Source organism: Musca autumnalis, unplaced genomic scaffold, assembly GCF_047663935.1.
Source record: "Musca autumnalis isolate F117 unplaced genomic scaffold, ASM4766393v1 scaffold_5, whole genome shotgun sequence".
Taxonomy (NCBI): domain Eukaryota; kingdom Metazoa; phylum Arthropoda; class Insecta; order Diptera; family Muscidae; genus Musca; species Musca autumnalis.
Window position 1 is genome coordinate 187,217,591 of NW_027412088.1, and position 25,854 is coordinate 187,243,444.

At 36.7% G+C, this 25,854-nt stretch overlaps 1 protein-coding gene across 7 annotated transcripts in view; it reads left to right on the forward strand.

Annotated features, from left to right (window-relative positions):
• The window catches only part of px (MAP7 domain-containg protein plexus), a 184,558-nt gene that overhangs the window by 148,167 nt on the left and 10,537 nt on the right, over positions 1 to 25,854 (forward strand). For all 7 annotated transcript variants that reach the window (XM_073954951.1, XM_073954950.1, XM_073954953.1 and 4 more), the window contains one exon: positions 24,926 to 25,792. In XM_073954951.1, the coding sequence (XP_073811052.1) occupies positions 24,926 to 25,792 (867 nt within the window). The remainder of the gene's footprint in view (positions 1 to 24,925; positions 25,793 to 25,854) is intronic.

Consider the following 25,854-nt stretch of genomic DNA (forward strand, 5'->3'; position numbering starts at 1 on the left):
TAGTTTTTTTTTAATATTTAGCTTACTGTTATTACTAAAAATTGTATACATTTTTCAAGTTTTAAGAATTGTATTGCATTTATTTATTTTATTATATATTTATGAATATTTTAAAAATTGTGAACTTTTTGTTAACTGAAAAATTTATGTTTATTGTTTTAAAAATAATTTTATCTTTAATAATTTTTACAACTTCAACAGTTTGTTCATACAGAGAACTTCAAAACAGAATATAAACATAAAATACATAAAAAACATTAAAATGAAAATATATAAAAGAAACTCAAAACCAAATACAAAAATAACAAACTTAAAAAAATTAAAGAACTAATTTTTAAATTTGAATAAATTAAAAACTAATAGTGAGCCAAAACGAAAACCAAGTGAGAAACCAACCCAACGTAAAACACCCGCCATTACAAATAAACTCGGTAGAAAAAACGACATCCTTTGAACTACTTCTTCTCCTCTTCTGAATACTACGAATGTTGAGTCAATATATAAATGAATGCATGCAGACATGCAAGGATAACCCCCCATATTCTCGGCTCAAGTAGTTGTGCTATGAACCCGGTTAACAGAAACACAAGCAAACACATACGCAAACTTTTTCACAACACACACTTGAAAAACTCATGTGATGAAATTTCTTCTACCCAACTTTAGGATGCAAGTAGTGGGTGGTAACACACCTCAAGCTTTTTTCTTTTTTGTAAATGGTTGACATGTTGTCAAAACTATTGTCATTGATGCTACTACAACAAACTACAAGAACAACACCGACATCAACAACATTTGTGATGGTGATAAAATTCTATGTAAAGTGAAAAAAGTTTATAAATACCCCTGCTCTACTACCTTTGGTGCCAAAATAAAACAACAACAAAATAGAAGCAGAAAAAAAATCATAAAAAGTTATACAGCCAGTCAGCAGCCTCTTTACTGTTGTGTGTGTGTGTAAAACCAATAATATCTGGAAAATTTTGTTACCCAAACACTTTTTTTGTACCAAACCCATACACACACATCCTTAACACACACTCTTACATTGCCAAAAAAAATAGTAAAAAATATACAAAAAATCCTTTTTTAAAAAGCATAAAAAGGAAGTGAAACGTTACAAAACAAGAAGAAAAAGGAAACTACCCAAATTTTTTTGAAAGTTTTATAGTTTTTTTTTTTTTGCTTTGTGCCATAGTGAGAGTGCGAGCGAGCACTCTCACCACCACCTCTGAAAAACAAAAAAATAAAAATTCTTGTTGGATTACTACTTCTAAAATCATATGATGGAATGGCTACCAAGAGGATTACCCAGCATTCATGCGCCAATACCAATTTGTGGTGAGTCGTTGTTGGTAACGTTATCGTAATCTGTTTTTTTATTTCATCTTTTCACAATACAACAAACTGTGGATATAACAAGAGTATTTTGTAGTGTTTTGGATTTTTTTTTTTTTGTGGGAAATCCCATTGTGATATCATTGGAGGAAATTCAACATCAAAAAAATAAGTTTTAATTAAATTTTTGAAAAACTTTAACAAAACTAGAGGAATAACTTCTAAAACATTGTGAATACCTTCATTTCATTTCAAATTTCACAAGAAGAAGAAGAACTTAAGAGGTCTTATGTTGTCCATGGAAGACCTCAAGAGGTCACCTATTGATTGTAGAGGACTTCAAGAGGTTTTTTGTCAAGATGTCTGCTGTCTCCTATAGAAGACATTAAGAGATCTTCTGTTGTCTATGGAAGACCTCAATAAGTCTTCTGTTATCTATAGGAGACTTGAAGAGGCCTTCTGTTGTCTACAGAAGATCCGAAAAGGTTTTCTGTTTTCTGTAAAAGACTTCCAGATGTCCTCTGTTGTATATAAAAAATCTCAAGAAGTCCTTCTGACCTCAAGGGTTCTTCTGTTTTTTTCTAGAAGACTTATAGAGTTCCTTTCTTGTACAAGCCATCTTCAAGAGGTTCTCTGTTGTCTATAGAAGGCCTGAAGAGGCCTTCTATTGTCTATTGAAGACATTAAGTGTTCTTCTGCTTTTCTCTAGAAGACTTCAAGAGGTCCTTTATTGTATATAAAGATCTCAAGAGGTCTTTTGTTGCTTGTGGAAGACCTTAAAAGTTCTTTTGTCGTCTATGGAAAATCTCAAGAGGTCTGATCTCTCATATAGAAGACATCAAGAGATCTTCTGTTGTCTATAGGAGACCTTAAGAGGCCTTCTGTTATCTATAGAAAACCTGAAGAGGTCTTCTGTTTTCCAGAGGTCTTCTGTTGCATATAAAAACCCTTAAGAGGTCCTCTGTTGTCTCTAGAAGACCTCAAGAGGTCTTCTGCTGTATATAGAAGACCTCAAAAGGTTTTCTGTTATCTATAGACGATCTCACGAAGTCCTCTGTTGCCTACAGAAAACCTCAAGAGGTCCTTTGTAGTCTATTGAAGACCTCAAGAGGTTTTCTGTTGTCTATAGACGATCTCACGAGGTCCTCTGTTGTCTATAAAAGACTTCAAGAGGTCTTCTGTTGTCTGTGGAAGATCTCAAGAGGTTTTCTGTTCTATATAGAAGAGCTCAAGAGGTTTTCTGTTGTACAAAGAGGTTCTCTGTTGTCTATAGAAGGCCTGAGAAGGCCTTCTATTGTCTATTGAAGACATTAAGTGTTCTTCTGCTTTTCTCTAGAAGACTTCAAGAGGTCCTTTATTGTATATAAAGATCTCAAGAGGTCTTTTGTTGCCTGTGGAAGACCTTAAAAGTTCTTTTGTCGTCTATGGAAAATCTCAAGAGGTCTGATCTCTCATATAGAAGACATCAAGAGATCTTCTGTTGTCTATAGGAGACCTTAAGAGGCCTTCTGTTATCTATAGAAAACCTGAAGAGGTCTTCTGTTTTCCAGAGGTCTTCTGTTGCATATAAAAACCCTTAAGAGGTCCTCTGTTGTCTCTAGAAGACCTCAAGAGGTCTTCTGCTGTATATAGAAGACCTCAAAAGGTTTTCTGTTATCTATAGACGATCTCACGAAGTCCTCTGTTGCCTACAGAAAACCTCAAGAGGTCCTTTGTAGTCTATTGAAGACCTCAAGAGGTTTTCTGTTGTCTATAGACGATCTCACGAGGTCCTCTGTTGTCTATAAAAGACTTCAAGAGGTCTTCTGTTGTCTGTGGAAGATCTCAAGAGGTTTTCTGTTCTATATAGAAGAGCTCAAGAGGTTTTCTGTTGTACAAAGAAAACCTCAAGAAGTCCTCTGTACTCTACTGAAGACCTAAAGAGGCCTTCTATTGTCTATAGAAGACCTCAAGAAGTCTTCTGTTGTCTATAGAAGGCTTCAAGAGGTCCTCTGTTATATATAAAAACCTCAGTAGGTCTTTTGTTGTCTGTGGAAGACCTCAAAAATCTTTTGTTGTCTATGGAAGATCTGAAGAAGTCTGCTCTCTCCTATAGAAGGCATCAAGAGGTCTTCTGTTGTCTATGGAAGACCTCTGTAAGTCTTAAGAGGCCTTCTGTTATCTATAGAAAACCTGAATAGGTCTTCTGTTTTCTCTAGAAGACTTCCAGAGGTCCTCTGTTGTATATAAAAAAAACCTCAAGAGCCTCTATGTTGTCTGTTGAAGGCCTTAAAAAGCCTTCTATTGAAGACATTAAGTGTTCTTTTGTTTTTCCGAGAAGACTGCAAAAGGTCCTTTAGTGTATACTAGCAAAGTGCCCGCTACTTCGTATGCGTTAAATATACAAAACAAATAAACAATATATAATATAGAATGGTGGAAACATTTTGTCACGCCCACACAAGAGCAATCCACATTTTTTGAGATATTTTAATTGAGGTTCTCAGCGCAAATATGGCCTAACCCAACAGCTCTATCTGTTCCCTCAAAACCAATTATAGAACTATTTAGTACTTTACATGTAAATACATAAATACGAACCTCCTCCTATTATTTCAAAATTCCCTTTACACAGTAACAAATTGTACTAAATCCTGTGCCATTTACAACTTTTCGTATATTTATGGCACATATTTCTTAAATCGGACGTTATAAGCAAATGATAACAGTAATCTTAATTCCAAATCTCACGAATCCAGATCTATCCGTTCATGCAATACAAAATTGTACCATACATGGAACCATTTCGTACCCCTAAGTGTACCTAATTCCACATTTTAGGATTCGAGCACTATAATTTCACCCAAATCCTAATTGTACAAAATGTAGTACTTTTTGTAAGCATAAATACGCATTTCCAAAACTAACCCCAACAGTAATATTAACTCCAGAATTCAAGATTCCAGCTCTAACCGTTCGCTCAAATCCAAGTTGTACCAAATTTAGTACCGTTTAGTACCTTTCGTACATATAAGTACGAATTTCCAAAACTTCCTCAATCCTACACCCCAACAGTAATCTTAATTCGAAACTTCAAGATTCCAGCTCTAGCCGTTCGCTCAAATCCAAATTGTACCAAATTTAGTAATTTTCGTACTCATAAGTACGAATTTCAAAAACTACTTCCATATCTCAATCCTACACTCCAACAGTAATCTTAGTTCCAAATTTCTTGATTCCAACTCTATCCGTTCGCTCAAATCCAAATTGTACCAAATTTAGTACTATTTAGTACTTTTCCTACCCATAACTAAAAATTTCCAACATTTTATCAATCCTACAATTCAACAGGTATTTTAATTCCAAACTTGAGGATGGCAGCTACATCAGATCACCGAAATCCAAATTGTACCAAATTTAGTACCATTTAGTACTTTTCGTACCCATAAGTACAGATTTTCAAAACTACCTCAGTGCTATGTTCAAACAATAAGCTTAATTCCGAATTTCAGGATTCCAGATATATGCGATAACTCAAATCCAAATTTGGTACCATTTAGTACTATTCGTATCCACAGTACGAATTTTTAAACCTACCTCTATCAACACTCCAACATCAATTTTAATTCCGAATTTCCCGATTCCAAATATATCCTATCACTGAAATCCAAATTGTACCAAATTTAGTACTATTTAGTACTTTTCCTACCCATAACTAAAAATTTCCAAAACTTTATCAATCTTGCACTCCAACAGTACTCCTTATTCCAACTCTCGAGTTTCCAGCTATATCCATTCACCCAAATGCAATCTGTACCAAATTTGGTACTATTTAGTACTTTCGTACCCATGAGTACGAATTTCTACAACTACCTCAATCCTACACGCCAACAGCAATCTTAATTCCAAATTTCAGGATTACAGCTGCATCCGATCACCGTAATCCAAATTGTACCAAATTTGATACCATCCAAAGTACGAATTTCCAAACCTTCCTCTTTCAACACTCCAACAGTAATCGTAATTCCGAATTTCAGGATTCCAAATGTATCCGATCACATAAATTAAAATTTGGTACCATTTTGTACTTATCGTACCCATAACTAAAAATTTCAAAAACTTCATCAATCCTACTTACCAACAGTAATCATTATTCCGAATCTCGGGATTCCAGCTATATCCGTTCATCCAAATCCAAATTGTACCAGATTTGGTACCATTTAGTACTTTTCGTACACATAAGTACATATTTTTAAAACTACATCAGTGCTATGCTCAAACAATAAGCTTAATTCCGAATTTCAGAATTCCAGATACATCCGATAACTCAAATCCAAATTTGGTACCATTTAGTACTATTCGTATCCAAAGTACGAATTTCCAAACCTACCTCTATCAACACTCCAACAGCAATTTTAATTCCGAATTTCACGATTTCAAATGTATCCCATCATTGAAATCTAAATTGTACCAAATTTAATACTATTTATTACTTTTCGTACCCATAACTAAAAATTTCCAAAACTTTATCAATCCTACACTCCAATAGTACTCCTTATTCCAAATCTCGGAATTTCAGCTATATCCGTTCACCCAAATCCAAATTGTACCAAATTTGGTACTATTTAGTACTATTCGTACCCAAGAGTACGAATATCCACAACTACTTCAACCTACACGCCAACAGTAATCTTAATTCCAATTTTCAGAATTACAGCTGCATCAGATCACCGTAATCCAAATTGTACCAAATTTAGTACCATTTAGTACTTTTTGTTCCCATAGGTCCGAATTTCCATACCTACCTCTATCCAACACTCCAAAAGTAATCTTAATTTCGAATTTCAGGATTCCAAATGTATCTGATCACCCAAATCCAAATTGTACCAAATTTGGTACCATTTAGTACTTTTCGTTGCCATAAGTACGAATTTCCAAAATTATCCCAATCCCACACTCCAATAGTAATCTTAATTCCAAATTTCACTATTCCAGCTCTATCCGATAACTTAAATTCATATTGTACCAAACTTGGTACCATTTAGTACTTTTCGTACCCAAAAGTACGAATTTCAAAAATACCTCTATCCTACACCCCGACTGTAATCCTAATTCTAAATTTCAGGATTCCAGCTCCATCCTGCCCCCAAATCCAAATTGTACCTTATTTGGTACTATTTAGTACCTTTCGTACCCATATGTACGAATTTTGAAAACTACCTCCATATCTCAAACCTACGCTCCAACAGTAATAGTAATTCCAAGTTTCAGAATTCCAACTTTAGCGGTTCGCCCAAATTCAAATTGTACCAAATTTAGTACTATTTAGTACTATTCGTACACATGAGTACACATTTTCAAAACCACCTCCTTATATCAACTCATCTTCTAAACCTTGATTTTCATTCCAAATTTCAAGATTTTAGCTCTATCCGTTCACGTAATACCAAATAGTACTAAATTTAGTAACTTTTAGTACTTTTCGTACACTTATAGTTCGAATTTCCAAAAACCCTTTGGTACACGTTTCTAACCCTCCATCAGTGAACCTCATTCCAAATTTCAGAATTCTAGCTCTTCGCGTTTGCCTAATACTAAGGGTACCATATTTAGTACCTTTTAGTACTTTTCGTACCGTTCTAGTTCGAATTTCCAAAAATCCAGCCTTATCTGACACCTTCGGACCAAGAGTGACCCTCACCCAAAATTTGAAGATTCTAACTCCAGCCGTTTAGTCTGGGCGTTGATTATCAGTCAGTCAGTCAGTGAGTCAGTGAGTCAGTGAGTCATCATTACTGAACTCTTTTATAAGTATAGATAAAAACCTCAAGAGGTCTTTTGTTGTCAGTGGAAGACCTCAAAAGAACTTTTGTTATCTATGGAAGATCTCAAGAGGTCTGCTCTCAACTATAGAAGACATCAAGAGGTCTTCTGTTTTCTATAGAAGACCTGAAGAGGTCTTCTGTTTTCTCTAGAAGACTTCCTCTGTTGTATGTGGTCCTCTGTTGTCTATAGAAGACCTCAATAGGCCTTCTATTGTCTGTAGAAGACCTCAAGCGGTCTTCTGTTCTATATAGAAGAGCTCAAGAGGTCTTTTGTTGTCAGTGGAAGACCTCAAAAGAACTTTTGTTATCTATGGAAGATCTCAAGAGGTCTGCTCTCAACTATAGAAGACATCAAGCGGTCTTCTGTTCTATATAGAAGAGCTCAAGAGGTTTTCTGTTGTATACAGACGATCACAAGAGGTCTTCTGTTGTATAAAGAAAACCTCAGGAAGTCCTCTGTAGTCTACTGAAGACCTAAAGAGGCCTTCTGTTGTCTATAGAAGACCTCAAGAGGTCTTCTGTTCTATATAGAAGAGCTCAAGAGGTTTTCTGTTGTAAATAGACGATCTCAAGAGGTCTTCTGTTGTACAAAGAAAATCTCAAGAAGTCCTCTGTAGTCAACTGAAGACCTAACGAGACCTTCTGTTGCCTGTAGAAGACTTCAAGAGCTTTTCTGTTCTATATAGAAGAGCTTAAGAGGTTTTCTGTTGTATATAGACGATCTAAAGAGGTCTTCTGTTGTACAAAGAAAACCTCAAGAAGTCCTCTGTAGTCTACTGAAAATCTAAAGAGGCCTTCTATTGTCTATAGAAGACCTCAAGAAGTCTTCTGTTGTCTATAGAAGGCTTCAAGAGGTCCTCTGTTATATATAAAAACCTCAATAGGTCTTTTGTTGTCTGTGGAAGACCTTAAAAGATCTTTTGTTGTCTATGGGAAATCTGAAGAAGTCTGCTCTCTCCTATAGAAGGCATCAAGAGGTCTTCTGTTGTCTATGGAAGACCTCAAGAAGTCTTCTGTTGTCTATAGGAGACCTTAAGAGGCCTTCTGTTATCTATAGCAAACCTGAAGAGGTCTTCTGTTTTCTCTAGAAGACTTCCAGAGGTCCTCTGTTGTATATAAAAAACCTTAAGTGGTCCTCTGTTGTCTATAGAAGACCTCAATAGGTCTTCTGTTGTCTGTAGAATACCTCAAGAAGTTTTCTGTTGTCTATAGACGATCTCACGAGGTCTTCTGTTGTACAAAGAAAACCTCAAGAAGTCCTCTGTAGTCTATTGAAGACCTAAAGAGGCCTTCTGTTGTCTATAGAAGACCTCAAGAGGTCTTCTGTTCTATATAGAAGAGCTCAAGAGGTTTTCTGTTGTATATAGACGATCTCAAGAGGTCTTCTGTTGTACAAAGAAAACCTCAAGAAATCCTCTGTAGTCTACTGAAGACCTAAATAGGTCTTCTGTTGTCTATAGAACACCTCAAGAAGTCTTCTGTTGTCTATAGAAGACTTCAAGAGGTCCTCTGTTGTATATAAAAACCTAAATAGGTCTTTTGTTGTCTGTGGAAGACCTCAAAAGATCTTTTGTTGTCTATGGAAGATCTCAGGAGGTCTGCTCTCTCCTATAGAAGACATCAAAAGGTCTTCTGTTGTCTATAGGAGACCTGAAGAGGCCTTCTGTTGTCTATAGAATATGTCAAGAGGTCGTCTGTTTTCTCTAGAAGACTTCAAGAGGTCTTCTGTTGTCTGTAAAAGGAATAGAGAATACCTTAGCAGATCTTCTGTTGTCTGAAGATGACGTTAGGAGGACTTCTGTCGTCTATAGAAGACGTCCAGAGGTCTTCCGTTTTCAATAGAAAACCTAACGAGGTGTTCTGTTGTCTAAAAAATACCTCAAAAGTTCTCAAGACGTGTTCCGTTTTATATAGAAGACCTCAAGAGGTTTTCTCTTGTCTGTAGAAGTCCTCCAGAGGTTTTATGTTGTCTACAGAAGACGTTAGCAGGCCTTTATTGTCTATAGAAAACCTCAAGAGGTCTTATGTTGTCTATAGAAGACCTTAGGATGTATTTTATTGTTTATAGAAGACCTTAGGAGATGTTCTATTGTCTATAGAACATCTCGCAAGACCTGTTATTGTCTAAAGAAGACCTTAGAAAGCCTCCTGTTGTCTATAGAAAATCATAGGAGGTCTTCTGGTGTTTATGAAAGACTTCAAGAGATTTTCTGTTGTTTATTGAAGGCCTTAAAAAGTCCTTTGAAGCCCTCAAGAGGTCTTCTTTTACCTTCTATAGACTAATTAGGACTTTTAGAGGTCTCTGTAGTCTAAAGAAGACCTTTGAAGGTCTTTTGTGGTGTAAAGAAGATTTCCAGAAGTCTTCTGTTTTCAATAGAACACCTCACGAGGTCTTCTAATATCTAAAAAAAAAAACTCGAAAGGTCTCAAGACGTCTTCTGTTTTATATAGAATACCTCAAGAGGTTTTCCCTTGTCTGTAGAGAAGTCCTCAAGAGGTTTTATGTTGTCTATAGAAGACCTTAGCAGGTCTTCTTTTGTGTATAGAAGACCTTAGGAGGTCTCTTTTTTTAATAGAAGACAAATGAAAACTTTAGTAGATCATCCGTCGTCAAAAAAATATCATAGAGGGTCTTCTGTCGTCGAAAAACGACCATAGGAGATCTTCTGGATCTTAGGAGGTCTTCAGTTGTTTATAGAAGACGTCCAGAGGTCTAATATTGTCTATAGAAGACCTCAAGAAGTCTCCTGTAGTCTTTAGAAGATCTCAGTCCCCTATTCAGTAACTATTTAACAACTTTACTCATTGTTTATTTTACAACAATTTCATTTTGTTACAAAAACAAAAGAAATTTTAACAACTTTTCAATCGATCAACGTTACAGAAAAGGCCTACAAGAGATCTTCTTCCTTATAGAAGTCTTCAAGAAAACCTTAAGCGGTTTTTGTTACCTTTTGAAGACCTCAAGTAACCTATTCAGTAACTTTTTAACAACTTTACTCATTGTTTATTTTACAACAATTTCATTTGTTTGTTTTTTAGTTGTTACAAAAACAAAAGAAATTTTAACAACTTTTTAATCGATAAAAGTTACAGAAAAGGCCTACAAGATGTCCCCTGTTGCCTATAGAGGACTTAAAAAAAGCCTCAAGAGGCTCAACAAATTTAATGAACTACTTACGGAGTTCTAATTACTATGTGTGTATCATTATTTCACTTAATTAACAAAAAAATTGTCAAATCATTTATAACAATTATCGATGGTTACCATGCAAAGAAATTTAATTCATTAATTTGTTTCATTGATGCGGGCATACTTTTAATTCTAATTCGAATTTCTAAAAAGACCTCTTAATGTCTAGCCCAATTCCAAGAGTGAAAAAGAGGGAGAGGAGGAGAGAGATGGCTTGTTTTGTTAATAAATCAATTAAAACAAATTAATAGAACAAAACAAAAGCAACTAATAGAAATAGTTCACAGCTATTTAGGTGGTGGTTTGGGGGGTGGGGGGTTTTCTTTCTATTCAATTCACCAAAGATCAAATATTTTGACAACAAACAATTAAATGTCACGCACAATGATACGGGACGGCGGCTTTCAGACATGAAATGATGGTCATAGTTGCATCTTCTCCAAAATGGAAACAATTCTCCCCTGTCACTTTTTAATGTATGACAATTTATTTGTGTGTTTCTTTATGGGCCTAAAAGTCTTTTTCTCATTTGACTCTCTTCACCTTCCATTAATTGACTCAATCAATGACATTTGGTTTTTTTCAATTTGAAAATGTTAAGTAATTTTTGTTCAAAATGTTTGATCTTGTGAAGATCTAGCTAGCTATTATGGGTTATTTGGACTAATAGCGCATGAGAGAAAGAGAGAGAGAGAGTGAGGAATGTTTAATTACATTGTAGTTTAATCTATGTGAGAAATACCTTACCAGAGTATATGAAGCAGTGACCCTGAATATTGGGATATTTCTGTAGGCCTATTCTGTAACTTTTTAACAACTTTACTCATTGTTTATTTTACAACAATTTCATTTGTTTGTTTTATTGTTGTTACAAAAACAAAAGAAATTTAAACAATATCGAAAGTTCTTAAAGGTTACAGAATAGGCCTGCTTGGGCCTATATCTCTGTGTATTCGATATTGAGCTTCCCAAGAAAAAACTATGCTGTTGTAGTCATGATCAGAAGGAGACTATCCGTTAGTAAAGTTCCTAAGAACTAATGCTTCTCATTGATATAATATGTAGAGCTCCGATATTATTTTCTCACACATGTTGTTCCAATGTTTACATTTCCATATCTTTAATAGCAGCAAAGCACGTGCTCTTCTTTTTTATACATTGTTAAACATATCCCACATATCCCTGTGCAGCCACCCCCTACTATTACAGCAGTCCATCGTCCCTACACTCTGTTGGAAATTGTTGTCTTATGGCCTTTTTTACTTTCTTCTGTAATAATATTAGAATTAGTGGCAGTTGCAGTTGTCGTTATTTGTTTTTGTTTATTTTATTTTCAGTTTTAAATTCCATCTGTTGTTTAGATATCTCTCCACCAACACTCAGTCTTAGCACAACATGACATTTGTTTATTTTTGTTTTCTTCCCTTCGTGCATTGTTGTAAAGACCATTTTCCCATTAAAGAAAATTAGAAAGTATTATGATTTCCATAAATAGTTTTTCAAAACAATTTAAGGGAGGTTATTGGTGGTGTTTTTACTCCCATCCATTCCTCGTCATGGTGGTGCTCAAAAGGGAAGTTGTCATACAGCGATCATAATGTAAATTACTAAAACGGAAATGTTAAACAAAATAAACGAAGGAAGAAAGTGGATGCAACGGCTGTGGAACTGTCATCATGTACTTGAAAAATTAAGAGCGACAGAGCGAGAGAGAGATAATGTGAAGAAAAATTTAATATTTTTTTCTAGAGAAAGTCGTATTGGCCTTCTCTAGGAATAACTGATTTTTATGAGAATACCTAAAGAAGATCTTCTACAAAAAGTCATAAAGAAGGACTTGCATAGGGTAACTTAAGATAATTCTAAAATAATACCAATATGTTCTCTGAAGGAGAATTACCAGTCTTCTAAAAGGAAGGAAAACCTTCAAGAGGTCTTCTGTTGCATATAGGAGTCCTCAATAGGTCTTCTGAAGTCTATAGAACACCTCAAGGAATCTTTTGTTATCTCTAGAAGCCCTTAATTGGTCTTTTGTGGTCTCTAGAAGACCTCGATAGGTCTTCTGTTGCCTATAGGATCCGTCAAGTGGTCTTATATTGTCTTTAGAAGACCTTAAAAGTTCTTCTGTTGTTCATAGAAGACCTCTAGACGTATTTTCTTGTATATAGAAGTCCTCAACAGGTCTTCTGCTGTCAAGGGATCTTCTGTTGCCGATAGAACACTACAAGATGTCTTCTGTAGACATCTGTTGTCCATAGAACACCACAAGGAATCTTCTGTTGTCTATAGAAGGCTACAAGAGGTATTCTATTGCTTATAGAAGACCTCAGGAGGTCTTATGTTGTCCATAGAACGCCTCAAGCTATTTTTTGTTTTCTCTAGAAGACCTCAAGACATCTTCTGTTGTCAATAGGCGGCCTCAAGAGATCTTCTGTAATTTATAGACAACTTCAAGATGTCTTCTGATGTCAATAGACCGACCTCAAGAGGTCTTCTGTTATCAATAGACGACCTCAAGAGGTCTTCTTTTGTCTTAGGAAGACATCAAGGGGTCTTTTTATGTCTTCTGTTGCATATAAACGAGCTCAAGAGGTCTTACGTTGCCTATAGAAGACCTCAATAGGTCTACTGTTATATTTAGTACACCTCAAAAGGTCCTCCACTCTCAAAGGCCGATCACAAGAGGTCTTTGTTGAGTATGAAAGACCTAAAGGTGTACTCTGTTGTCTATAAAAGGCCTCTAGAGGTTTTATGTTGTCTATAGAAGACCTTAAGAGGACTTCTGCAATCTGCAGAAAACCCCCAAAGGGGTCGTGTTGTCTATAGAAGACCTCAGAGATCTTGTGTTGTGTATAGAAGACACCTCAAAAGGTCCTCCATTCTCAAAGGACGATCACAAGAGGTCTTTGCTGGGTATGAAAGACCTAAAGGTGTACTCTGTTGTCTATAAAAGGTCTCTAGAGGTTTTATGTTGTCTATAGGAGACCTTAAGAGGCATTCTGCAATCTGCAGAAAACCTCAATAGGTCTCGTGTTGTATATAGAAGACCTCAGAGGTCTTGTGTTGTGTATAGAAGACCTCAGAGAGTGTTCTATTGTATATAGAAAACCTCAAGGGGGCTTCTTTTGTCTTTAGGAGACATAAAGAGGTCTTCTGTTTTAGATAGACGACTTGAGGTCTTCTGTTGGCTATAGAAGATCACAAGAAGTCTTTTGTTGCCTTTGGAAAACCTCAGTGGTACCTATTTTATCTTTAGGTCTTCTATTGTCTATATAAGACCTGAAGAGGTCTTCTGTTGCCTTTGCAAGACTCCAAGAGGTCTCGAGTTGTCTATAGAATACCTCAGATGTCTTGTATTGTATACAGAAGAACTCTATAGAAGACATCAGAGGTCTTGTGTTGTGTATAAAAGACCTCAAAAGGTCTTTTCCTGCGTCTTTAGGAGACATAAAGAGGTCATCTGTTGTCTATAGAAAACCTCAATAGGTCTTCTGTTGGCTTTAGAAGACGTCAGTGGGACCTCTTTTGTCTTTAGGAGACATAAATAAGTCTTCTGTTGTCTATATAAGACCTGAAGAGGTCTTCTGTTGCCTTTGCAAGACTGCAAGAGGTCTCGAGTTGTCTATAGAATACCTCAGATGTCTTGTATTGTATACAGAAGAACTCAGAAGGTATTCTATTGTCTATCGAATACCTCAAGGGGATCTCTTTTATCTTTAGGAGATACAAAGAGGTCTTCTGTTGTCTCTAGAAGACCACAATAGGCCTTCTGTTACCTATAAGAGACATCAATAGGTCTTCGGCTACCAATAGGAGACCTCAACACGTCTTCTGTTGTCTTAAGGAGACCTCAAAAGTCTTCTGTTATCTATAGAAAACACAACAACAGGTCTTCTGTTGTCCGTAGAGATCTTTTTGTCTATAGAACTCCACAAGAGGTTTTCTGTTGCCTCTAGAAGACCTCAAGAGGTCTTCTGTTATACCTAGAAGACTTCAATAGATCCTTTGTTTCCTATAGGATACCTCAAAAAGTCTTCTGTTGCCAATGGGTTCTTCTGTTGGCTATAGAAGACCTCAAGAGGTCTTCGCTTGACTGTAGAGGACTTCAAGAGGTCTTATGTTGTCTATAAAATACCTCAAGATGTTTTCTCTTATCTATGGAATAACTCAAGATGTCTTCCCTTGCCTATAGAAGATGTCAAGATGTATTAAGTTGTCTTTAGAAGACCCAGGCTGAATTTTTTTGTGTATAGAATGCATCAAGATATCTTCTGTTTTCTATAGAAGACCTCAAGAGGTATTCTGTTTTGAATAGAAGACCTCAAGACGTCTTCTGTTTTCTCCAAAAGACCTCAAGAGGTCTTGTGTTTTCTCTAGAAGACCTCAAGAAGGATTCAACCCATCAAGGAGGGTCTTATTCTGCCTTTAGAAGGCAGGAAGTCTTCTGTTGTCTCTTAAAAAACCTCAAGAAGTCTTCAGCCCATCAAGGGGGATCTTATTTTATTTTTAGAAGACCTCAAGAGGTCTATGGAAGATCTCAAGATGTATTAAGTTGTCTTTAGAAGTCCCATGCTGTATTTTTTGTCTATAGAATGTATACAGATGTCTTCTGTTGTCTATAGAAGACCTCAAGATGTCTTCTGTTTTCTATAGAAGACCTCAAGAGGTCTTGTGTTTTCTCTAGAAGACCTCAAGAAGTCTTCAACCCATCAAAGAGGGTTTTATTCTGTCTTTAGAAGGCCTCAAGAGGTCTTTGGTGTATATAGGTGACCTCAGGAAGTCTTATGTTGTCTCTAAAATACCTCAAGAAGTCTTCAACGCCTCAAGGGGGGTCTTATTTTATTTTTAGAAGACCTTTATGGAAGGTGTCAAGAGATCTTCTCTTGCCTATAAAAGACCACAAGAGGTTTTACGTTGTCTTTAGAAGACCTGAGGCTGTATTTGTTTGGTCTATAGAAGTCCTCAAGATGTCTTCTGTAGTGTGCAGAAGACCTCACGTGGTCTTGTGTTTTCTCAAGAAGATCTGAAGAAGTTTTCAATCCATCAACGGGTCTTATTTTGCTTTTAGAAGACTTCAAAAGGTCTTTGGTGTATATAGGTGACCTCAGGAGGTCTTCTGTTGTCTCTAGAACACCTCAAGAAGTCTTCTATTGTCTATAGAATACTTTAAAAGGTCTTCTGTTGTCTGTAAAAGACCGTAGGTGGTCTTCTGTTGTCTATAGAAGATTTCAAGAGGTCTGCTCAACAGGTCTTCTGTTGTTTATAGAACACCTCAAGAGATCTTCTGTTGTCTATAGAAGACCACAAGAGGTATTCTCTTAACATCTCGAGATCTCTTCTGTTGTCTCTAAAGACCTCAAAATGCCTTCTATTGTCTATAGGAGACCTCAAGAGGTCTTCTAATCAAACATAGAATTTTCGATTTGCATAGCATATTATGTATGGTGTATACACCATCTACGCATATCAATGTTTACTGGGAACGTATTTTAAAATCTCCAGTGGTTTGTAGAAAATTACTTATGCGATGCTAATCTCACTTTGTAATTTTAAATCCCTTATTAGCTTTTTGATACAAAAAACCCACCAACATAAACTGTACGATTTGCTTACTTATTCTAAATACCAATTTAAATAAAAAACAATACCCAATACAATAATTTCACAGAAAATTCCCTTTTGAATCCCATGGAAAAAATACTCTCCTTCCATACCCTGCGTGTGCGTATTTTTTGTTGCTGTAATCGTAAGCCAGAAAACGATTAACATAAAACTGTTTGGGGATTATACAGCTATTACTGGAATTAAGGCAACAAATCGTTTGTTCATTCATTTTGCTACCCTTAAATGTTGTTGTTGCTGCCTGCCCTGCCACTGCTGCTGTTCTAAACATTTATTCATCACACACAAGTATGTATTATTGTTATGACTTTTTGTTGTTGTTACTGCTGCTGTTTTCTTTCTTCTTTATTATGAAAATCCTGCTAAAAGGATTTATTGTGGTGTTCAAGCTACTACAGCTCTGGCAATAAGAATGGCTTAACGTAAATGTATTTGTTCTCTACTCATGCCACAACAACAACATCATCTCATTTTATTACTTTTACAATATTGTTGTTCTCTTTATTTTCTTTACTTCATTTTATTGGTTAGAGAGGAGACAAGTGTGACGGGCGGTGGGGGCTTAACTAAATGTTAATCTTTTACCCATTCTACTTCTTTTTATGCTACTTCTTCTTCTTTTATATGACTCTTGTTAATAACTAATTTACACTTACTTTTGAGGTTTCTCTCCATTATTGTGCTATGTGAGTGTGTCACTGAGAGATTATGGCATGGAGGAGAAGACAATTAAATGGAGAATTAGACATTTATGGTATGTTGAACTGTGTGTGACATATCAACATATCTATCCGACATATAATGAGAGTGAGAGAGTGTGTTAAAATGACATTTTTGAAGAAAATACGTTTTGAAGGAAAGCTTTTAATTGTCAACATTTTGTTACACCTTGTGCTAATGGTGTTTGTTTTTTTTTCTAAGTGTATCAAAAAGTAGTGCATACTTTTTGGCGTTATTGAATTTATGTTAATCATGATGCAATAACAAGGTGTCTCCCTAAGCCCAGCTGATGTCTTCTTTTGCTGTCAAAATACATTTTTGTTTTAAAAAATATTAAAAAATATTTCAGTTCAACCAAAATTATACTTCCACAGCTTCTTTATTTGAATTGTGCCAATAATATTTCTTAGTTTTATCCTTTTTTGTGCATTCCTCGCTGCAAAAACTTTTGACATCAAGAGAAGACAAAGGCCTGAATTTGCTTTCTGGATAACCTTACTAACTGAACCGTGTTTAGTATTTAGTAATTTAAAACTCGATAACACAAAGAATGGAAAATTAAATGCCATTAAAAATGATTAATTCCGAGTATCACTTTTTAAGGTTGCAATGAATTGTTGCAAATCTCCACTTTTTTGACTTCCACTTACCACTGTGAAAAGGCAATTTGGTCTTTGCTCTCGAAGAATAAAACAATAGACCTTTTCATAGAAGGCCATATGGAAAATCAATTGGTATTCTTATGGAAAATTTTATAAAAGACAATGTGGGTCTCTTTAAAGAAGAAAAGCATTCTTTTAGAAGACCAATAACTCGTCTGCTAGAAGATTAATAACACTGTGAACACAAATTTTGAGGCAGAGATAATTCCTTTTGTAGATGAAAGCCCTTGGTGTGTATATTAAGAACCCCGAAGGACAAATCCGCCGTGAGTCGAACTTCCGCGTTATGGCGTGATGAAGTTTTTGCTAGAGACCCTGTAAGCCATCAGGAATTGGCGTTATATCTTTGTTCGCTGTTACTTTAGCTTATTTTTGAGATGACATGCCTTCAGTCAAATCGAATGAGGATTATTTTCGTAGAGCACTTCGACTTTCTAACTCGATTCCTTCAATGTCCTTTTCGTCCTTTATTTTAAGATCCACTATAAAAGTACCACAATATGATGTTTTTCAGCTTCGAAATGTTCTGTAAAAATGACGCTCAGAAAATTTTAGGTACGGTTCTCATTGACAACTAATCGATTTTGTCGCGTTTTCGTGGAAGCGAGTTAGAAGGTCTAAGTTTTCTACTAAAATAATCCTCATTCGATTTGACTGAAGACATGTCATCTCAAAAATAAGCTAAAGTAACAGTGAACAAAGATATAACGATAATTCCTGATGGCTTTACGGGTCTCTGGCATAAACTTCATCACGCCATAACGCGGAAGTTCGACTCACGGCGGATCTGTCCTTCGGGGTTCTTAATATACTCACCAAGGCCTTTCTTCCCCAAGAGGAATTTTCCGTGCCCCAGGCTTTCACCTCCACTTTGTGAATATCACTACTAGGGCAGGGTTTTGAAACATTCGGGCCATTATCGAGAAAAGTTTTGAGAATAAAAATACAGTGTTGTAACAAAAACTGCTAAAAACTTTACTGCGAGAGGTGTATAAAAGAGTTACCCTAAATATTGAGATATTTCGGTCTTCTAAAGACAATTGAGGACCCTCTGAGGTCTCCTAAATATATACAACGTAAGACCTCTTGAGATCATTTACAGACAACAAAAGGCCTCTTAATGTCCTCCATAAACAATAAAAACCACTTGAAGTCGTCAACAGACAAAAGAAGAGCTATTGAGTTCCTCTTTATACAACAGAAGACCTATTTACGTCTCCTAAAAACAAAAGACCCTTTGAGACTTAATTTGGAACAACACAAGACTCCTGGACGTCTTCAATTGATAACAGAAGACACAACCAAGACCTCTTGGGGTGTCAGTGGACAGCTGAAGACCTCTTGAGGTCGCCTATATACAACAGAAGACCTCTTTATGCCTCCTAAAGACATAAGGCCCCTTGGAATCTAATTTGGGACAACACAAGACCTCTTAAAGTAGTCAATAGATAATAGAAGACCTCTTGGGGTCTTTTAAAGACAAAAATAAGACCCCTTAGATATTCTATAGACAATAGAAGGCCTTCTGAGGTCCTCTACGTCCCGGTCCACACTAGCGTGAATTTCATTAAAAAATTTCATGAAATTAGGCGTTCTTAAATCGAATTCCCCACTACAGCAATTTTATGATTTTACTCTACTATAGATGTCGATCTAGAGACGCATAATTTCATGTAATTTTGCAATGAAATCACTCTAGTGTGGACCGGGACTACATACAGGCATCTTATGGTATTATAAAGAAAACATAACGCCTCTTGAGGTCGTCTATATACAACAGAAGACTTCTTGGTGTCTTCCAAAGACAAAAGAAGACCCCTTGAGATCTAATTCGGGACAACACAATATCTCTTGAATTCTTCTATAAAAAACAGAAGACAGCTTAAAGTCTTCTATAGATAACAGAAGACCCATTGAGGTCTTTTATAGATAATATAAAACCTACCGAGGTCTTCTATATACAACAAACAGCTCTTGAGGACTTTTAAATATAACAAAGACCTCTTGAGGACGTCAACAGACAACTGAAGACCTCTTGGGCGGCAATAGATAATTTACGAATTCTTGAGGTCGTCTACATTCAACAGTACACCTCCTGAGGTCGTCCATATACAACAGTAAACCTCTTGAAGTAGTCTATATTGAACAGAAGACCTCTTGAGGTCGTGTATATTGAACAGAAGACCTCTTGAGGTCGTCTATATTCAACAGAAGACATCCTTATGTCTTCCAATGACAAAATAATACTCCTTGAGGTAGAAGACGTCGTCAATTGAAGACCTCTTGAGGTCGTCTATATACAATAGAAGACCTCTTGAGGTCGTCTATATACAATAGAAGACCTCTTGAGGTCGTCCATATACAATAGAAGACCTCTTTATATCTCATAAAGACAAAAGAAGACCCCTTGAGGTCTTTTACAGACAACAGAAAATCTTCTAAATTCGTCTATATAAAACGAAAAAGACAACATACGACCTCTTGAGGTCGCCTATATTCAACAGAAGACCTCTTTATATCTCTTCAAGACAAAAGAAGCCCTTTTTGAGGTCTTCTATAGACAGTAAAAGACCTTTTGATATATTCTATATACAACACAGGACCTCCGCGGCCTTCTATAGACAACACGAGACCTCTTAAAGTGTTACACAGGCAACATAAGACCTTTTGAGGTCTCCTAAGGGCAATACAAGACCTCTGGAGGTATTCTAGAGATAAAATAGGCCTCTAGAGGTCTGCTATAGACAAGAGAAGAGCTCTTAACGTCTTGAGATATTCTAGAGACAACAGAAGATACCTTGAGGTCTTCTAGTGACCTCAGAATATCTTTTGAGGTCGACTATATACAACAGAAGACCTCCTTATGTCTCATAAAGACAAACGAGGACCCCTAGAGATCTTCTGTATGCAATAAAAGACCTCTGAAGTCTCTATAGACAGCACGAGACCTCTTGAAGTCTGCCAAAGCTAACATAAGACCTATTGTGGTCTTCTATAGCCAACAGAAGTCCTCTTAAGGGCTTTGTAGACAGTTTCTATAGACAATTGAAGACCTCTTGAGGTCTTTTTAAGCAACTTAAGACCTCTTGAGTTCGCCTCTTTATGTCTTCTAAAGGCAAAAGAAGACACCTTGAAGTCTTCTATGGACAACAGAAGATCTCTTGATGTCTTCTAAATACAACATAACACCTCTTAAGGACTTTGCAGACAGTTTCTATAGAGAACTGAAGACTTCTTGAGGTCTCTTTAGGCAACTGAAGACCTCTTAAGGTCGTCTCTTTATGTCTCCTAAATGCAAAAGAAGACACCTTGAAGTCTTCTATGGACAACAAAAGATATCTTGAGGTCTTCTATAGACAAATTAAGACCTTTTGGAACTGATTCTAATTTTGAGAGTCACTCCTATCCATAGTTACAGCATCCACCAGCCATTTCAGTTGGTATTCGTGGTCTTTCTTTAGTGTTTTGGCATCATTAGTGTTTTTTCAAGGAAGCATGGACATGCCCACGAAAAAAATACATCGTTGTAAGCAGAATCACAAGGACTACCTTCTTTCAAAAATGTCAAAACAAACCTCGAACGATGCTTAAACTACTCTTCACTGAAAATTTTGAACTTTTGTGAGGGAATGCCCTCCTTATAGAATACAATACAAGGACAATAGGTCAATTTATAGACGAATGAGAAGTTAACCTTATGGTTTTTCTATGGAGATATCCATTATTGCAATCTTAATAGATGTACATTGGGCTGTCTACAAGGGAGAAGATATGTCGTTCATTAGTTGATAACCATTTTATGCTCCTCTACTATACAGTAGATGTCCATTATGGGAGTCTACTATAGACTAGACGTTAATTATATGGGAATCTAACATAGAGTAGATGTTCATTAAAGGCTTCTAATATAGAGTAGATGTTTATTATGTACACCTTCTTTAAAGTAGATGTCCATTAAGGGCATCTAATATAGATTAGATGTTTATTATGTACACCTTCTTTAAAGTAGATGACTATTGTGGGCATTTGCTGTAGAGCGAATGTCCTTTATGGACTTCTACAAAAAAAAATAGATGTCCACAATGCTCTTCTATTAGGGATTAGAAGATCATTTTAATCTTTTAATCTTATACTACTATTCAAATGTTCATAGAATATATTCCTCAATTTATATTTCCCCTTTGTTTGTATACCAAAATGTGTTGCATACTTTTAGGCAAATGATGAAATTTTATTTAAATTACATGAATATTTGAGGCAATATTAAGAATTTCATCAAGAAATTCACTATCAAATCATGAATTAATAATATTGCGATTAAATATAAAATTCAAATTTAATATTATTATTAATATTAATATAATTATGTGTGTGTTTGTTTGTTAATTTTCACATTTGTTATTCTTTTGAAGAGTATTTAACAAAATTTCAATGACTTTTAAATGACACATAACATGATGCCATTGATTATGGAAGAGAACCAAGGTGGACTACTTCAACTCCCCTACTCCTTCTCACCATCCTCTTCGGCACGTAATATTGTTTGTGGTTGTAATTTGTGGCTACATTATAATGCAAAGGCCCAACCTGGAATATTTGGATCGCTCCTACACTTGACCATGCATGAAAAATAATTGAGTTGTAATAATTTATTTATTATTGCATAGAAATAAATGTGTGAGGCGGAGTGTGTCCGTCCGTGTGGCAATGGTTGTGTTGACTAGAATATTTACAAAAATTATAAATAATGGTGGTCCATATTATTATATCACAAACACAAATCTGATGATAGAGGCTATGATGGGCTGTTGTGGTATGATTACTATTTCAATAACATTTAATATTCCTCATGTGTTTGTGTGTGTGTGTTTACATACATATGTTTATAACATTTTTGGCTTGCATCCAATCCATCTAATAATATTTTTAATTAATTTAATGCAATTACAAACCAATATCATCATCCTCTCATAATCATATGGATATTGTGAATGGATGTGGATGGTCACTCACTCACACACTCGCTCGTTCGTTCGGCATTGGACATCATCCTATCAATTTATAATCATTTTGATAACCGCAACAAATACAATAATTACTAAATGCCAATATAAATATGTAGGGAAAATTATCAACACACACATACACCCACTGCCACATGTATGAATATATGCTTTTATTCCCCCGAGGCAATGTTGTTGTTTATGTTGTTCTACCTCCATTTAATATGGACACTTACATGAGGATTTAACTAAAACTCAAACATCAATAGCTTGCTGCTTATGCTCCAATGCGTATGGAATTAATAGTATCCCAAGGAGACGACCAAACATGAATTTGCCACCCAGCAGCCTATTGCCTACCATTACCATTTTCCTGCAAAAGCTAACCTTAATCAGTTACAAATATGCAAAGATTACCGCCTGAACATGCAGCAAACCCTTGTTGTGCTTCTTCTTTTACTCTTTCTCAGCCAAAACAATGGTCGTTCAATCCCTTTAACATTGCCTCGAGAGTTTAGGAAACCACAAAATAGTCCATATGAGTTTCATAGCAGCAATTACAGGCAGGCTGGCAGGCAGTTGCGTATACATTGACGCACAAGAAATACCTGGTCACTTGCCTCAATATCTGCTGCTTAAATTTGCCGGGCTGGCCCTGGCATATCTAATTTCTAACCACTTTTATGAACGTATATACTTGAACCATCAGCAGTAGCAGCAGCCAACTCTGTGCCTGATGACACTTTCCAACACAATATGTGGTGGTGGTAATGGTGGTGTATGTTTACAAGTAAAGCAAACCGAAAAATATCCTGCCACCACACAACAAACCACCCACCTCCTCCCTTAGGCACATGGTGGCAAACCAAGCAATGCAAAATCGCCACCCAATCCAGAAAGTAACCTGCCCTGCCTACTATTGAGTAGTAATTATTAATGGATGAATTGCAAAACCATTGACCACGTCCAACCAAACAAGAAGAGAAAGTGAGGGAGGAGGGAATACGTGTGGAATACAAATTTAGACAGTGGGTATATATAGGAAAGATATTGGGACGTAAATCAATGGAAAATATTGTGAAAGGTTCACTACGGTGGTCCAGAGGGACATTTTTAAAGATATATGGACATGTGCAACAGAGTAGATGTCCATTATGGGCGTCTATCACGGAGTAGATTTCCACTGTAGGCATCTACTATGGAGTAGATGTACATTATGGTATTTTACTACGGAGTAGATGTCCATTATGGGAATATACTATGGTGTAGATGTTCAAATTGGATATCTACTATGGAGTATATGCCCATATTGGTCATCTACTATGAAATAGATGTTTATCTTGAACATCTACTATGTGGCGTAGATGTCCATCAGGAGCATTTACTATGGAGAAGATGCCCATCTTGAGCATCTACTATGGAGTAGATGTCCATATTGGGGATCAACTGTGGAGTAGATGTCCATTTCAGGTATCTACTGTAGAGTAGATGCTCATATTGGGCATCTACTGTAGAGTTGATGTTCATATGGGACATCTACTATGAAATAGATGTCCATATTGAGCATCTACTATAGAGTAGATGTCCATTTCGGGTATCTACTGTAGAGTAGATGCTCATATTGGGCATCTACTGTAGAGTAGATGTTCATATTGGACATCTACTGTAGAGTAGATGTTCATATTGAGCATCTACTATAGAGTAGATGTTCATATTGAGCATCTACTATAGAGTAGATGTCCATTTCGGGTATCTACTGTAGAGTAGATGCTAATATTGGGCATCTACTGTATAGTTGATGTTCATGTGGGATGTCCATCTTGAGCATCTACTATAGAGTAGATGTACATATTGAGGATCTACAGTGGAGTAGACGTCCATTGGGGGTATGTACTATGGAGTAAATGTCCATATTGGGCATCTATTATGGAGTAGGTGTCCATCAGGAGCATTTACTATGGAGTAGATGTACATCTTGAGCATCTACTATGGAATAGATATCCATATTGGGCATCTACAGTGTACTATATATTCATGTTGAGCATCATCTATGCAGTAAATGTCCATCTGCTATGGAGTAAATGTCAACCTTTTGCATCTACTATGAAGTAGATGTCCATATTTGGGCATCTAGTGTGGAGCAGTTGACTGCTTTGTGGTCATCTACAATGGAACAGATGTCTCTCACGGGTCATTTACCACATTTACTTGTTTACATATTGCCAAAAAATGTCAACAATTACCACCAACATAACATGCCTTGGCTTCCCAAACCCCCACCTTCCGCCTCCCCCTACAACTCTTACTAAGGATTCACATTCACAAACCCACAGTTCAAAGGATTATTTACGCTTATGTGTCTCTTGTTCTGTTTTGTGTAAACTAAAACTATGTTTAAATGGTGGCATATGGTTAAGTGATGATGGACAGAAGATATCTATGCCAATCTACGTAAACATGGAAGGGCAGCGACTTGTTTGAACAACCCTTAAGTTGCAACTTAACTAAAATCCACTTACCCTGTCTCAAAACACTTGAAACATTTACTAAATATTATCTCTCTGCTTCCTTCTCTCTTTACAGTGCCACCCAAAACAGCACAGAAACGGCCAGCCACAAGTCCAGCACCTGCCATACCCTCACCCCACCACCTACAGTCACCTTCCACAAATACTAGTGTAGTGGCTGGGGCGGCTGCAAATGCTGGCGGCGTTGTCAATCCAACCACAACAATTACACAACCACCTGGTTCGGTAAATCCTGGTGGAGGACCTCCAGGTAGCATTATAAATCATACATTGGCGGCTGCCAATCATTTGGTGGGTGCCCATTCGCCATCGGCATTGGTGCAACAACAACAACAACATCAGGCCCATCAACAGGCGGTGGCTGCTGCAGCGGCCGCTGTACAAGTACAACAACAATTGGCCGGAGTACCACCAGGAGCACTAAATCAAAGTTCAGCCCAGGCTAGAGGGCCATTTGCCTCAGCTTTACGCAATTTAGCCAAACAGGCAGATATCAAGGAAGAAGAAGAGGTTTCATCGAGGGATCGTCAAGATCGCAATGTTTCAGGAGGCATAAATGCCGGAAATGCAGGTGGAGGTGGTGGTTCCTCACAGCAATCATCCGTTTCATTGACACCAAACAGCAATTCACAGAGTCGTGGCCCCGAACGTATTGCCGGTTCATCATCATCTCTAACACCGAATTCCAATAATGATGAACGCTCCTCATCGGCGGCCAAAAAGAGATCGGCACCCTCACCACAGCCAGCCGAGAAAATTGCTCGACTCAATTCACAGCCACCCAGCTCAAGCTTGCAACCTGAACTATTGGCACGTAGTGGTTTCCAGCCATACAGATCCGATGAAAGGCTGATTCACCCAGCTGGAGCCTTTCCACTGGATGCATATTCGCACTTTGCAGGTATACCAGGCATGCCTCCAGGTAAGTTTTCCCCACTAAAACAGACAGACAAATTTGATAACTCTTCTTCTTCCTACTTTTTT